General features: G+C 27.7%; 1 protein-coding gene across 5 annotated transcripts in view; it reads left to right on the forward strand.

Moving 5' to 3' along the window:
- Positions 1-18,047, forward strand: part of LOC145977016 (otoferlin) — a 36,076-nt gene continuing 18,029 nt past the window's right edge. For 2 of the 5 annotated variants that reach the window (XM_083108744.1, XM_083108830.1), the window contains exons 1-4: positions 2-552; positions 6,284-6,342; positions 10,736-10,924; positions 13,555-13,826. In XM_083108744.1, coding sequence (XP_082964870.1) covers positions 474-552; positions 6,284-6,342; positions 10,736-10,924; positions 13,555-13,826 — 599 coding nt within the window. In that variant the 5' untranslated portion in view covers positions 2-473. Of the gene's footprint in view, positions 553-6,283; positions 6,350-10,735; positions 10,959-13,554; positions 13,827-18,047 lie in introns of those variants that run through there. The other 3 variants (XM_083108665.1, XM_083108904.1, XM_083108983.1) reach the window with 3 other exon arrangements.

Genomic DNA, 18,047 nt, shown 5'->3' on the forward strand with positions numbered 1-18,047 from the left:
CGATTGTACCCCGATGAACATTCGCGAGGGTTGTTTAAAGTGCGAACTCGCTAAGGACACAGCAGTCGACGGGTCAGCCTCCAAGAGGCACGATCGCGCTCATCAACGTGACCGCGACCGTGTCGCGCTCCTCCGAGAAGTGACTGAAACGTGACGTGTCTCAGACCTCGCTATTCGGGACAGCTCCTCCTCCACCTTGACCCCTAGCTGGTCGCCTCAAGCGTTTCACCTGGTTCGATATCGCACATAGCTCACAGCGAAGGGATATCTTATTACATAGAGCCCCTGTTTTTCGAGGCTCATCTCTGCGATTTGAACAGCATCTGCGAAAATGAATGGCGCGAAAACGTTCCCGATGAATGGAGTCATAACCGACGATATCGTCAGTCGCGCAAGATCGATCGTCGAGAATTAGACGAGAAAATTCGATTCCTATATAACAATTCCGGTAATCGCCTAGCAGAGGTGCAAGGATGTCGCTCGTCGTTATCCTGAAAAATTTTCAAGGTCTTAAGTGCAAAGGCGAGAAGGTCGCGAAAATCGACTTTCGAGGTAATTAATAATTTTTGAAATTTATTAACTCATCAACGTTTGCACCAAGTAGAGCTTTTGTCGAAAAAAAGTTATTTGAGAGAATTATTCGAATAATCATTCTAGATACGCATTGCTATCCAGATGGAGAAAATCGTTCTGCAAAATTGATTGCATTAAACATTTTCTTTTGTCGAAAAACTCGTTGATATTTTCTATTATTTATAATACTCAGGAATTAATTATTTGCTATGTACATGTCATCTTTTTTTATTTTAATTTTTATTTATCTATATAAACTTATTTATTAAAAATAAATCAATATTTCAGATTAATAGCAATTGAATGCTTCTTTTTGAAAGAAAAAAACTATACATAAACTCATTCTTATCTATGATTCATATAGTATAATAGTTGTCAATACATTAATAAGCTATATATCTTTATTACTGCCTTTATATTATCTGAATTCTCTATATATTCTCGGTTCATTGCTATGCACATTCTATGAATTAATGCACAAGACACGTGCTTGGATACATTCCAACGCATATACGTCCTTTTATATACGTCTAATGCACTGTATTCGAGCAACTGATTGAGTCGCAGATTTGTGTCCTCGTTACAGGAGACCTTTTACTAACGATGATCTGGGTTCAATTTGCCTAAATTTCAGGTTAATTGGTTATAGTTGTGCACTGTTGTGCACCGATGATTTTCCGATAATCGGCGAATGTGCGTCGATCGAAAGTTTTCGATAATCAAAATATCGGTATGGTTATAACAAAGTTGCAATACATTCTTTAACGAACTCTAAAGCACGTTTCTTTTTCATCTATTGTACTTAAAATATTTTAATTCAATTGTAAATTCAACTTTTTTAATATCATAATGTGTATCATGTGTATCATATTACAATTATATATTTTGTTTTAATTATATATTTTATAGTTTATATCGAGTTTCAAATCTTATAAATGCGTTATTACTGGAAAAATAAAAGGTTTTGTAATTTGTAAGATATGTAATTTATAGAAAAAGGAGTAAAATATCACAATGAAAACAAAAAAATGAAATATTATATTTTATCATATCATATATATATATATATATATATATATATATATATATATATATATATGTATATATATATTTTCTTTTATCATACTTATTATTTCAAATATGCTTATCTCTCTTCTTAAGGTATAAAAATTAATTTTCTCTTTTAGAACGTATATCATGCCTAATACTTTTATTTACAATAAAAACTTATATAAAACATTTCTTTATAATACGGTAATAATAATGATAAAAATTACAAACGTGCACCAGAATTTAATTACTACAAAGTATTTAAGAATTTAATTACTATTATTAATAATTATGCGTATCTCCAAAGACATTTACTTAATATCTATGCTACATATAACACACCAATAGTGCAGAATGCCCTAAGTGCTATAGAATTGGTAACATTTCATTTAATCATATTTGCCCTAGTTTGAATAAACACGCTATATTGAAGTTCGAGAGAAAGATCTCTTTACTCAAAGCGGTACGTCGGCGATGTACACGCAGATATCTGTGTACATATAGTATCTGTATAATAAGGAATTACACACAGAAATGTTGTACAAATGGTATAAGAGATCATTGTCTGACTTACATAATCCGGCTTCATACGCAATTTCTTGCAACATGCTAATACCTGGCTTTCACAAATTATTCGCCACGAATATATTGCCGAACGCATCTACCGCGTATATTATAAAGCTGACTGCATAAATTAGAATTATTCTGGTATTAATACGCAAGAAATGTCAAATTAAATAGTGAATATAGCCCGAAATCTCTGAACTATCCGCAAACGAAATCCATAATTCTGCGAATTAATTCTGTTTAGGGAGAGAGAACTTTAATTATGTATGTTTTTTCAATGAGAAACAAAATACATTTATTATATAATCGTATTTATTTCATTAGAGAAGTAAAAATTAGGAATGAGATTTTTGGATAAACATGCTACATTGAAATCTGCAAGAAAAAGTTTCTTAAATATGTGCAGTAATGTACACATCTGTGTATTCATATGATAAATTTCAGTTCTTTCAATAAAATAGAGGCGCAGCATAAAATTAAAATAAAGTTCCTTAAATAGAAATTTATATTTTTTTATATAAATTGGAATAAATAATATTTATTTCCAACAAATTTTAACTCTATAAATTTGAATAACTTTTACTTTCTTTCTCGTTTATTGTTTATACTAAAAGCTTCCTATCGTAGAAATAAAAATATAAAAAATAATATAATTACTTCATTTCTCTTGAATATTTCTATTGCAACATATAATCAAATATTTTTAGCGAATTATTGATAAAGAAAAAAGTCATATTTTATACAATAGGTAGACACATATAAAACATAAACATATGTAGAATTGTAAAAAATACTGCATATAAATAGGTGTTGTTAGAATTAATAAATAATATGCTTACCTTTTAAAGCAAATTATGTGCACGTATCTTTCTCGATAAAACTGTTTCATATAGTATCATATCAAAAGAACGCGTTAACAGAATTTAAAACATAAAGATAAAATAAAAATAAATTACATATGATACACAATGCACATGAAAAAAAACGAATAAGCTTGACAAAATAAAAATGGATGAATTTGACAAACATACGATTGCTTTGACGTGCATCAGCTGTGGAAATAGCAGCAGTTTATCACAAATATCGCTCTGTCGGTCGTTGTATTTTTTTCTTCTTTACATATTGCGTTTCTGTAAATCGTAAACAATCACTCAGCAATGTTTTCATAATTTTATCGATATCTCATATAATGTATATAATTTTGAGTCAATATTTCAACAAGAAAATATGAGTCACGCATATTACTTGGAAAATTAATTAATTTGCCATCAAACCGTATCGCGGCACAACAAAAACGAAAATTACACTTGTGTAGTATTATACACTCTACACTTGTACAGCATTATGCATTACGATTTATCAATAATAATTACTCGATTATTACAAATAGAATTTCTATTGTGTATCATTATGACATTTTATTACCGAATAATTCACGCAACTTTCTACGGGCGCATTGCGTAATTAATTATTAAAAAGCAATTCGCGTGAAATCTTCCATAAATCTACATAGCAATCGTTGAGATGTTATTTTTAGAATAGGCAGCGTGATCGTAGACGCGGATAAAATAACCATTACTAAGTAATTTGCAAACGAATGCGAATCGATAGCTGCATTTGTAATGCAAAAGGAATATAATATTCATGTATTCGCGGTCGAACTTTTTTTTTTTATAAATGCTATTCAGTTTTCTGCATAATATTAGAGTTCCTATTATGCTCGTAACAAAAACTGCCTTCAAGCATTATAACTACTTAGATACAAATGATGGCATTCGCAACTTATTTTACATAAAACCGCATATGAGTAGAACCGGATACAAGGTTGTGATGCAAATGAATTTATAATAATTGCAATACTCTATGCTCTTTAATTGTGCACCTAATTATGCATCTAATAAACGTAAATACGCTTCTAAAGCAAGATTGTGATGACTGGATAAGCAGATCTATTGTGAGTAAACAAGATAGCACAATAATTTTTAGAATTTATAAAATATAGTTATTCAAAATTCATTTTAAAGAATAATAAGTTTTGTAACTAATTTTATAATAAGTATTAATTTTATCAATAAAATATTACACTGTCTTTTTGCATACTTTATTGGTAAGCTTAATTAAAGAGAAGGAAGTAATAATTTATTTATTTGTTATTTTATTGGATTGTTTATAATAAAATTAACGGTTAATAGAATGTGTAATAATATATAATTAGAGGAAAATTAAGCAAAAATAATTTTCTAATAACAGATATTAAATTATTTGAAAAAATTAACATTACAATAATATTATGTTTATTTGTTTGTTCATTCTAACAATATTTTTTATATGACGCTAATAAATTAAAAATAATTAACTGTACTTGAAAATATATGATATAAAATTAAAAGAGAATTAATAGAGTAATTTTTTTGCTCATTAAATTATAAATTTATATAATATGTACAATTAAAAGACATCTCTGTCAATATTCAATATATCGATACATTTTTTTCAATTAATTTGATTTTTAAATTCCTATCCAAATTTCTCAAAATTTTGTGGTCATGGATCATAAAAATGCGATTCTACTCGCGCGTGATGAATGTTTCCTATGCGTACGTTTCCTATGCATACATTTCCTATGCATTGTATCATCGGAAAAACCAATTTTTTCCGCTTTCATTAAAAAATGTTGACGTTCATAGAAAAAAAGTTGTGACGAGTGAAAAATGGAATTGCGTTAACGAACAAGCGCTTCGTATGGCTGCGCAGCAGCTTCGTGTGGCTGACCATAAAGCTCCTTATCTACTGCACGGAACTTTCTATCGCCGGTTTTCCGTTGGTCAAGCGATAACAATTTTGTTATCTCCTCGCTTAAACTGTACTACAAATAAAAAGTAAAATAAGTTGCTTGAAACTTGTTCGATAAACAGTTTGCAGAAAATTGTCTAGAGATATTCGCCAAAGATAAATACATCGCGCTATATACAAAACCAGATGTTTTTAATATAATATATAAAGTTTGTTCTATAAAACATAAAAGCAAGAGAGTGATGTTATATTGTACATTTATTTAACTACAATATTATCGATAAATTAAATTATTTTATTATTTTTATTTCAGTAGCTATCGGTTTATTTATGATTGATCTGCGAATACAAATAAAATGCATTACTCAAAGCTGATCTATTTTTCATATTTAATAAATACGTCGAAAAAATTATATAGATTTTTGTTAAAGAAATAAGTTATGATTAATAAGCAAAAAAATAAAAAAGTAAAAAGGAGTTCTTTCTATCGTGCCATAAAATCTCATGTTTCACGAAGCGGAAATGCTGACTTCAAGGGCATATTATTTTTAATGATACAACGCTCTCACAAAGTAAATCATTTTCACATTAATATACGCAATGTTGGACATACCACAAAGCGATATGACTTAATCGTATCTTGCATTGTGAGAATTCCGAGTGAAAGTATCGTATTTATCGTTGTTGTAAGAATAAAGACACTTTGTATTCTGCCTCAAGGAGTTCTTGTCCCTGCACGACTCTAAAGCTGGATTTTAGATATGCTCTTTTCCCGCTTTATAAATACCAGCAACCACTAGTACGCGTTTCTAACATAAAACCAGAGAATATAATTTTAATTTGCCTCTGAGTGCAGTCATTAAACCAACGAATTCGTGAAGAACTAAACTAATGAATCTATTGCATAATAAGTTAGATATAACAGTGATATAAATAATATTTTTTTCTTTAATTTGCAAAGGATGAAAAAGTTTATATGCAAAATTTCTCATGTTATTTATATTAATTAGATATTAATTTAGATATTATATAAGCCTTTTTTTGGTTCTATAAACTTATATTATTTTATCTGTAAATTACATTATCATATTAAAGAATAAGAGTCGTGCTTTAAATTTTTAACAAGATGTCTTAAGAATTTATATTCTAAAAATTACGCTTTTTTTCTTCCTATATACGATATAGTAAGAAATATACGAAATATTAAAATTTTTACATATACGTAGAAAATATTGTTAAATATAAATATAAATATAAATTTTTACATATACGTAAAATATATTGTTTTTGTCTGTTGCAGAGGTATCGCATTATTCAACGAATCTCGAAGACAATGAAGATGTTATTGAGGTGGAACAGGTAAAGTGTGTGTGTGCTTTTTCTTTCCTTACATAAAACGCTTTTTTATTTCTACTTTTTATTTTCATTTTTATATGGAACATGACAACTGAATCTATGATAAGCCTTATAAAATGTCGGGAATATATATCTGTATCCAAGATTAAGTTTTAATTGACTGTGGGCGTAATAAACAAGATTAACACGAGAAAAGTTATCTTGACTTTTTTGCAAACTATTGTACCACAAAAGTTGATCTAATTCCGCTGGGAAATCTTCGCTATATTGTTCTCTTTTTCCCTCTATTCTGTTCTGAAATCATTTTACATGTTAGATTATAACAAATAAATTTCTTTAAAAAAGTTTATTCTAAAATTTCAACCGAGAAAATAAAATGAATCTTAAACTTCGTTAATAATAATAATTATGAAATAAAGTAAATGTCATAAGAAACAATTTGCTTTATTTGATATAAAACTTTAAAATATTTTAAAAATTTTTTAAAAATCCCGAAAAAACACAATGCTTGTAACTTTAAAAATCTTTTATTTTTATTAATTAAGGATATGCTAAAGCCAAACAAGATACTGAAGATATCAAATTATTATAATTAACTTAATTGTCTTCACGTTACATTTTATGAGAAAATATTTCTGTTTAAAAAGTATTTCTTTGAAAGTATTCTTATTATAGTTCTAATTATAATAAATCTTTTATTTTTGTGAAATAATTTTATGGCTGATATTATATTTATCGTACGACATATTTTTTTAAATATATGGATTGGCTGCAGAGTAGATATTTTCTATTCTGTAGCTAATCAATACGTTTAAAAAATTTATCGTACAACAAATGTAATATCAGCTTCATATGCGACAACAATGACAGATACTATCGCGATAATTGCCTCTTGAATAGAGTGTTGATATCTTGTTATGAGTGTATTGTGAATGTTAGAAAAGCAAATGTGCGTATCATTTCATTGCGTTTCATTCATTAAAAAATCTTGTTAAATCTTGTACTTTATATTGCAAACGCATCAGATCATTTAGGTATCGCTTCTGAATAATTTTCAACGTTATTTATAGATAGAAAAATAAATTATTGCAAACAATGAGATACAATTATTGTTTATTGACAGAATAATTTGACATATACAAATTGAATGTGAAATGTCAAGGTAATGGCGCGTAAAAATAACTTGAGAAAGTATCCGAAAGATAAATTAATAAGACAAAAGAGGACATGTTAGTCTGACAGAACTATTACCTTTAGTAAGGGTGAATTCCATACAATTTATTCGAGTTCCAGAAGCTTCTTACTCGCATATTTCTCTAAATTGAAGAGAGAATTCCAAAGAAAATCCTAGAATTTCTCCCCCAAAAGTTTCCTAATTAACATTACAAATTAACTGTAGTACAAATTGTATGTAATAACTATCTAAAAGATGTTTATAATTAAGAATATAGTTGCAACGTTAAATTCATTATCAAGCAGATGAGAACCCGAGGGTGTGTCATGATTGATAATCATCGTTCTCGATGAGAACGCAAGATGAGATCTCGATTTTATATGCACATAACGTGCGCGGCCGATGTTCCATTCAACTTTTATGTTATAGTCGAAGGAAAAGTGCGTGATGGCAAAATCGATCCACGTACTCATCATACGACGCAGTCATGAGAACGTGAAAACGAGAATGTTTTCACAATCTTAAATGAACCGATAAATATCTTTCATAAAGCATCTTTCATTGCGATCGGAGCATCATATTCCGGCGCGATAGAAAAGCGAACGATTGAAATTCCATATAAACACATTTGTGTATTTATCTTAGCAAATATAACATATATATATTCATCGAAAATGATACGATTCGAATGTGTACCTCTCGCGATTTAATGCAAATTTAATTGTTGATTTTATCCGTGAAAATATATATACTGTTATTTTATTGTTTGCGATAACTCATCAATAGAACGCGAATGGTAAAGTAGCTTTGTTATTGTCTCTTCCTGCAATATAACTTCGTTTTATCGATATATATGCATGATATGTATACATATATATGTGACATAAACGTTGTGAAAAGGGCAAACTTTGATATTTCCAACGGGTACATTATTTACGTAGGAAATTGTAAAGTTCGTACAATAAGTATAAAATGTTTGGTGAACTGATTCACCGCATTGCGATTGCATAGGATATGAAAGTTGCTTAATAAGTTAAATAATCAGAAACTCAATTTAATAATGTCAACGTGAACCAATCTATTAGTGTTTCCACGTTGGAGAAATTCGTTTGACAGTTGCTTAACAGTTCTGTACGATGTGTCATTACGTCGTATTTCTCGATTTGTTAATCGAGATCTATAAAGGAAATAAACATTTTGCAATATCCTGATATCTCGGACAGCCATAACACGATGTAACTAATAAACATGTGAAATTTTCATAAATGACCAATATTATCATAAATTGTAGAATTCCAATTTTGCAATACTTTGAACACGATTTTATTTTGCCTCTTTAACATCGCAAAGTTTTGATGAAATTAGAAAACAAATTGCAAATTCATGGAATTGTATATTTCTTCGATAACAGAGATTAATTTCTCAAGTTTTTTCCTCTAATAGAGAAACAATATAAATAATTAAAACAATCAATTAAACACTGAAGTAAAAGAGAGGAAAAGAATAACTTCAAAGAGCTTTTTTAGCTTGAATAAAAAGTTTATTTTTTGTAATTCTTGTTTACTTACAAAAATTAATATGAAAAATAGAAAATCGGATAATAATAAAATGTTGATTTATTATTTACTAATAATAATAATAATAATAAATTAGAAAATTAGAAAGACACGAACTTCATAAACTGAATTTTTTGTACATTTTTCTTACGTATATGTTTGTACTAACGGGAAATAAAAAATAAAACAAATAGCTACATTTAATATAGATACAAAGAATTTCTATTTAAATCTGAAATTGAGTTTGCAGTTTTTATCTATAAAACGGTTTTTTTGTAATTTACATTCTTTTCTATTAGTATATTGATTCTATTTAATATATTGATATTGCGCGATATGTAATTGCCAAATGGAACACAAAGAAACGCACAATTGTTTTTTATTAAATCTTGCTTTTCCGTTAAAAGAATTAAATTGATCGTTATAGAATTGAGATTTTAATGATAATAAAGCATTTTCTGGTTTTATAAGAAATTCTATAATTATTTTTCTGATTTTACAAAATTCATAACTTCATCACTACCGGTTCTTTTTAAAAAATTCATACCTTCGTCATTATAGATTCTTTTTAATAACTATTGGTTTTTTAATTCATATCTTTTATATTCAAAGGACGACAAAAACGAAACGAGATGATGAACATAACTATATGAAAAATCTCGTAAAACAGCGTCTTATGCTTTATCGAGCATAAATAATAGACTTCACTTGATAGAATCAACTTTTAGCAGGTTTCCGCTTTGGAATCTTTTCAATATCATCTTTTTCTTAAATATTGCGCGTCCATTCGTATTTAACTTATCGATCTACTATTTTTATTTATATATCCACCTGTGTCATAGTATTTCTCTCGTGCATTTTTCACATATGCATATGGATTGAATGCATATAAGCTCATGATTCAAATTATCTCGCTTATAGTAGTAAGTGTGGTGAAGGAAAGATAATATTTTTCTTTGATGTAAAAAAAAACTTTTTTTCTCTAAAAAATGAGTAAATTTAAAGAAGTTAAATCAAATTTAATCTGTAAAGATCTTTTATTTCTTAAATTAAAAATTAATCTCAAAATATGTATGTAAATATGAAAATCTTTTTCTATTCCTTTTTATTTATATTAACAGTTTTGAAAATCAAATAAATTTAATTATTTGATAAACAATTAAAATTAGATTTTTAAACTTTATTACTATAATTAATATATCTTACATGGATGTTGTAATTTTTATTAAATAATAAATATAATAATAATAATAATAATAATATAAGCAATTATGTTTTAAGAGATAACACAACATATATTACGGTTTTTTTAATTGATATTGAATACTTAATTTATGTTTAATATTATTTTATAGGATAAAAGAGAGAGAAAAGGGTTTATTTTATGGAAATTTATTTTATCCTACAGAACATATTTCATTTTATTTAAAAAATTTTTAAATAATTATTAACGGCTAGATAGCACATTGTTGAAAAGCATTGTTGAAAAAAACATTGTAAGAAGAAAGAAATAAAAATTCAATTTTAAACAAATATCTGTTAGTTCAACTTTTGTCGATTTCCTTCAATCTATTAGTGTTTAAACTGGAATGGAATGAAAGAACTGGAATGCGATGAAAGAGATTTTTTATATCCTTTTTTTAAATATTTTATTCCTCGTTTTCAGAGTTTTACATGGAATCTAGGGAGACCAGTGGATGAAGCAGAAGTATTGCAATTGGCAGTCGTGTCTCGCGGAGTCCTGAGAAACGAAAAAGTTGCGGCGAGGTACGGACTGGTGTTACAGACAGTGGTGCGCGAAGGAAGGATCCTAGTTTCAGATTCCCTAGTTGACCTCAATAACAAACCGCTTCCGGTACGTTCCGATATCGAGATGAATGATTGAACATGTAAGCGCACAATATGTACACAATACCTACGCCTGCATATTGGGGATATAGTGTTCACCCTGTATTCAAAATGGTACCTATCTGCAAGATGTATATTGGCATTTCTTCTCGTAAAATTTTTTTCAATATTTTTACGATTTAAATGTCCGTTTTTTTTTCGCTCTTTCAACTATTTTCCACAGATAGTACAATAGGGCACAATAGTCTCAAAAAATTTCGCACGCGGAGATAATATACTATATCTAAATTTTTTTTTACGTACTTGACATATATTGTCTGAGATATATAAGATATCCATAAAAGTCAGGGCCAAATTTATGCAATGTGTTAATGTGATGAAGTAAATGAGAAAAGTAAATGAAAATAAATTTATGTCTAAAAATGTCTAAAAAACTTTATTGAAAATTTATAAGCGAGATTCAAAAAAAAGCTAATGAAATGTATGGTATGATCAAATTTATACAATATGTCGATAAAGTGGAGTAGATAAAAAAAGTACATATAATATAAATCTATATCCTATGAAAATGCTTTATTAAAGAGTTATGAACTTTCGAAGATAAGTGAATAAAATAGTTTTTATAACTTATTAGATGGAATCGCTAATACATACATATTATGCAGATCGCATAATTCAGAAAGAGTGGAGTTGTTAAATGTTGAAAAAGCATTGTTGTTATAATTGCAAAAATTACAATGATTCGAACATAAAAATTATAATATTTAAAAAATTAAAGTCTAATCAAAAGCAAAAACATGTGATGTAAGTCTAGAGTGTAAGTTAAGACATAATAATAAATAAGAGAGTTGCTTATTTCCATCTAATATACTCATAGTTTAAGACTTTAATAAAGTTTTAAGAACAATTTTCTCGCTTATCTTCGAAAGCTTATAACTCTTTAACAAAGCATTTTTATAGAACACAGGTTTATATAAACTTTTTTATCTACTCGACCTCATTGACATATTGTATAAATTTGATTTCGACCTTTACGGATATCCTATATGTGCAAATATTTATACACACAATTTTAACCATCATATAATATCTTCAATTCTTCTGAAAATACTAAATGGCAAGCATTAACGAAATTTCATGATAAATTTGAAATAATATTGTAATTATTAATTAAATTATAAATGTTTTAACTACGTACTTGTATCCAAGAAAAAACTAAAAGTACGACGTATTCATGATTCAGACGTCGAAAAACAAAACATAAATGGCAGATGTTTCAAAAATCTATATATTTTTTATATTTTATATTTTTTTAATATTTTTTTATATATTTTTTATATTTTATTCCTTAAGAAAACAACAAATCTAATTTACCCGTAATTTGAATTTCGCTTCTTGCCTAATACTCTTTCCTCTCACAATAGTACTAAATACTTCGTTCCGGCATACATTTTTGCATAAAAGTACTTACGTGACACACTAACATTTTAAACAGACAAATGCACTCAGGTACAAGTGACGTAAGTTAGTAAACATATACTCTTTAGTGCATTTCTCTTTCTACGATATAACATTTTTTCCTTTGAATAAATAAAAATATATAACAAATGAAAAACTTATTATCTTAATAACTTATTACACGATATTGAAAAATTGATAAATTTTGGTTAATTTTGCAACTCTTGCAAAATTTAACAAATTTTTTCCTCTTTCTCTCTCTTGTATTTGTATGCTAATTAATTCATTAGGTTATTAAACAAAAAAAGAGCAAAATTATTCTTAATTATATTGCTAGTAATTCTATTTTCATTATTATTATTGCTATTGGAAAAAGGCAAAGTTTTAAATTGGTCTTTTTTTAAGTTCATTTTTATTTCTAACATTTTACACAAGGTTATCGCAACCAGTAGTTATTTATAACGAAAAGCGCTGTGAAAACAAATTGTAAAATCGTAAAATCAAAATGAAGTATATTGTTAACAAAATTAAAATAGGTGATAGACATGGAAAATACTTCCCGCAAGATAAGCACGGATATTAATTTCCCTTGTGGTCTTTATAATTTCTGAATTGCATATTGACCTTTATAATTATCATATAAATTACTACCTATAATAGAAAGACGAAGTTTGCAAGCGATTTTTCCTCCTAATATTGAAAATAATTTATGATTGTAATATATCATAAACCTTTTTATCTTTATAAAATTATAATAAATAGGCATTTGATAAAAAATAGTCAGTCTTTTTCATTCTTTATAGGGATTTATCGTTATTTTTAAAAGACAGAAAGCCGCTAACGATATACATCTGTATTATATGTATTTTTAGCGGTTTAAATACATCGTTTTCTATTTTCTGAGAAGCGTACTATGAAAAAGAGAAGAAAAGAGACAGGGAGAGAGATTTTTCAAATATCTAAAATTCCTAGACATTTTTCCTGACCGTGGTGCGTATTTCCCATCAGATTGTGATCTAAATTATGTCGTAACATTATTCTAGCTGTCGTTATTGCAGCCACGCGATCTTTCTGTGCACGACATAAGGAAAGCATGATTCTTCCAATTTCTCTTACTCGTCGATTATCCTAATTTCTGTCTAACGGTTCCTTTTATAATCCGCTATTATCTATGCGCAGGCGGTGGTGTGTTTCGAAATTCGATACAATCCCCCGGACGGAAGTTGCAGCTCGTACGCGGCCTCCGAAATAATGGAAGATGAGCAGCAGATGTTGATCGATATCGAGCAGAACATCGCGAACCTCGAGAGAAGTCTCGAGCAAGCCAACAGCAGTACGACCAGCGGGAAAAGAAGAGGTTCCTGGCATACTCCCGAAAAATCAAAGAGGAGCTTCTTACTAAAAGGCATCTCTATGTCGACCAGCGATAAATCACCCGACACCCGGAAACGGTGAGTATTGTCAATAACATGTCATATTTGCATTATTACAGAAGATGCGCTCAGAACTGCGCTTGAGATGCGCTTTACTCTATACAAATAAAAAGTTATTAATTGTATAATGTATGATCGTGGAAAATAATCAAATTTTTACTTATAAAAGTGTATAAAAGTAGAGTAAATAAATTTTATACAGTTTCATATCATTCATTTTACAATTTTATTCTTAAAGTACTATTTTTTCAAATCATGCTTCTCTGTAATATTTTTTTAAAAGTAAATATACATTTCGAAGTTTTATAATTAGGGATTTGGCTCAAGTAATCAAAAAATTAAAAAGGAAATTTTATATTTAAGATTATTGAAATGCTATGTTTTTTTTAATTTTTTAATTGATTTCATTGTATTTGCAAATTGAGTTAAATTGTATAAGCAAATTTGCCTTAGAGATATTTCCGGAAAAACCAATTAATGAACAAACAACAGGAAATTTGTAAATATGAAAATTAAAGTTAATAAATTATTTTATTTTGCAAATATAAACCTGACTTGAAAAAAGTTTTGTTGAAATCAATAAATCATATTATTTAATCAATCGCGTATATACATGTTTTATTAATAAGATTTAGATTATTTCTAGATTGTTTAATGTGTGTATTCTCAAAAGAAATAGGTCGCGCGCACACAAAAGATAATATTCTCTTTATTCATTTTACCGGAAAATTATCCGTGTTGGCTAATCCTATCTTAATGTGCTTATATACCGCATTGATATTGTTGGGATGATGATTCATATTGTAATAACGTTGCTTTTTTGTGCATCGTGTCACAAACGCCTGAATAGAATATGACATTTTGGCGCGAATATGACATTTTAAACACGCAATGAATTGTCATCTTTTATCATATTTTATTTCAATAAATGTCACGAAATTACATGCCATTTAATAGCAATTGTGACTGCATTTTTAATGATATCATATTTGAAATTATATGTTGAAAATGTAAACACAATTACGAGATAGAATTACGCCGTTCTAGTGTTACTACACTAAATACATATTGTACGGAAGTACATTACGATAAGGTTAACGTAAATTGCGACAAGCTAAAATTATGCATCACTAAATTTCATTAATCATAAACTTCATTTAAGAACAATACAAAATAAATATTGAATTAATAGTAAATAATATAACAATTGAACTAGGAAGCATATGTGTGAATTTACACACTCTATTTATTCAAATTTATAAGACTAAACATATACGAACAGTCATATAAAAAATAATTTCCATATTGCGTGTAACGCTACTAACTAAGCGCGATCTTATGATATTTAATCACGCTGCCTATTAACATTTTTACTTTTATCGCAACTAAAATAATTTTAATTCCAAACACGTAAAAATATATATTTTCGTTAAAAATGTATATTTTATATATGTAATGTAAATTATTATGTATATAAAATAAATACATAATAATCGCATATTGAGAGAAATTCAAATTATTAAATTTGTTATTTATTATTAAATTTTTTTGTCAAATAGAACTATTTTATTTCAATCTCTTACATATTTATGTTTTACATGTCGAATAAAACTATTTTCTAATATATTACTGATTTTTACATGAAAAAAGTATAATTTAAAGCCAACTTAATTTTACAATTTGATCAAATAAAAGTGACTAATTGACATTTTTAGCTATCACTCGTTTATTAATAAATTACTTAAATTACTTTTTATTTATAAATTATTTAAATTATTTAAATTAGGTAATGACTATGACAAAATATATCATTTTTTTTACTTACATTTTCTATGCTCGTAAATATGAAAATACAATTATTCTATTTTGCATATATACGGAGATTAACGTAGATTTTCAAGAAACATGAGATTTTTATTATTTTTTCTCTTTCTGTTTAAATCCATCTAGATTAGTCCATCGGAGATTAACGTAGATTTTCAAGAAACATGAGACTTTTATTATTTTTTCTCTTTCTGTTCAAGTCCATCTATTTTTCACTTTATTCAAGCAGAATTACATAGAAATTTCAGTATAAACGTCTCTTATGCAATTTTGTTTTTCATATTCATTTTTGCGAGATGCTTACATGTAGTATGTCTCTTCGGCAATATTAATGCGCCATCAAATGTAAAAGATACATTATATCTAGATACGCATGTGTGTTTAAATAAATTATATAGATTTTCTATTTTATTCAAAATTTACATGAAAACTAGAAAATACACCTTATTCAAGAAAGAAGTTTCCATATTTATTTCTTGCATATTTATTTTTGCAAAATATAGTGATATGTCTTCTAATTGTTAACATTTATTTTTTATCGTTATATTAAAAATATATAATAAAATAATGAAATATATAATAAAATATAAAATATATAGAGTTTTGATATACCTTTGATTTACTATTGATTGATTTTTTCCAATTGTTGAAATGTATAGAAGAGGTATCTATTTTTTACTTTATTTGAGAGAACTCGAAATTGCGAAAAAATAAAAATTGTGTGCGCGTATCCAAAATCTGATACTTATACATTTATATTTATGAAAGATATCCGCGCATTTAATAACATAATATCGTCATCGTTAAAATGTGTCCTTTTTATTATCGTATATCGTGTAGGCCATAAGTCGAGTCTATTTCTTGCTCCATTCAAGCTCGGGATTTCGAAAAAATAAATAAACTGCTAATTAAAGCTTATCGATTTTTGCTAATAATCTCTGTTGACAGTCCACTCCGATGCAAGTTCCGTCATTAGCGTATTATTACTGTAAGGTACCGTTACATCGTCGTGTCATCGAAACGTAAAGAGATTGCTTAATAAGGACATCCGGCAATGCCGGTGACGCTTAATACGTTAAAGTTTGTTACCGCGATGTTCTCGATAAATCTTTTAGTGACGTAAAGGTCAAACTAGAAAGACACGGAGAATATAAAAAGATTAACGCTGATCTAATACACGGGGGACGATGTATTTATTTTAGCACATACGTTGATTTATATATGAATCTTTACTCAACTTTCAATTTCTCTTAGATTGCGTTAAAATTACTTTGCGTCCAAGAATTCAAATTAGTTTAAATTGTTACATTAATCGTGTAAGTGAGAAACATTTGTTTTATTTGTGTGTATGTGAGTATGTATGTGTGTGATAAATGAAACTCTTAATTGTATTCTCAGAACATCTCGTACAAATAGAATTAAATCTTTTACGATAACATAAAATGTGAAAATTCTTTTCAACACACATACATATACAATCTCAAATAACTGTACAATTTGTTCAGATTTTTATTGTAAAATTTTATTGAATTTATTGCACACTTGATCCTAAATTTTTCTATTTTCTGTATTTCAGAATGAAGTAAAGATATAAAGTACTACTCTATATAGTCTACCAGATATTACTGAAATCTTATCCCCGATGCGTTAGAAAGAAAGCTACCTTTTATATCTTGCGAAATATATATATATATACACCGACTTCTTCGATAAACTAGGTCCTCCTCAGGGAGTGCCACGGCAATTCCTGTCACTACCTCCGATGTAGAAACGTAATCGAACGTAACTCGTGGCCGTCCATACGTGTAATAATGTGCCTGTGATATATTTTCATTTGTAAAACCGCCCACGCTGGTTACATTTGCGGCGATATTATAATCAATAACGATCGAGAGAGAGTGAATGTGGCATATCATATGGGTGAGAAAATATAAGACCCTCGTCAATTTTGTCTCCGTTTTAGTATATGTTTCAGCTGGCGGATTATAATGACGAATTATAATGAGTATGAAATATATGACATAATCGTTTCGATTTCATTCAAGTTTTAAAAACTTGAAATTTTATTTTTAAGTTTTTACTAATTATTGAAGAGAGGGAATCGATAAATAAACTCAAATAGAAGATTAAGAATTAATTAATTTAATTTTCATAATGTATATAAGCTTAAATATATAAACATTGTTTCAAGTTATTAAATCTATAAATTGATTATATCATCTATATTTAATCTATAAATCTATTTAATCTAAAAACCTTTTGTGGATAATTTAATAATATTTTTTATAATTAAAAAAATTATAGATATATTAAAAATATACGCCTCATAATTCTCGCTATATTTAAATTTTAACTTAGGAGATTTCAATGAGATTATTTAGAATCTCAGACCATTTTAATCTACTATTGTATACC

The sequence above is a fragment of the Camponotus vicinus genome, unplaced genomic scaffold (genome assembly GCF_025532165.1).
Source record: "Camponotus vicinus isolate PSW18456_S1 unplaced genomic scaffold, iyCamVici1.0 SCAF_1, whole genome shotgun sequence".
NCBI lineage: Eukaryota > Metazoa > Arthropoda > Insecta > Hymenoptera > Formicidae > Camponotus > Camponotus vicinus.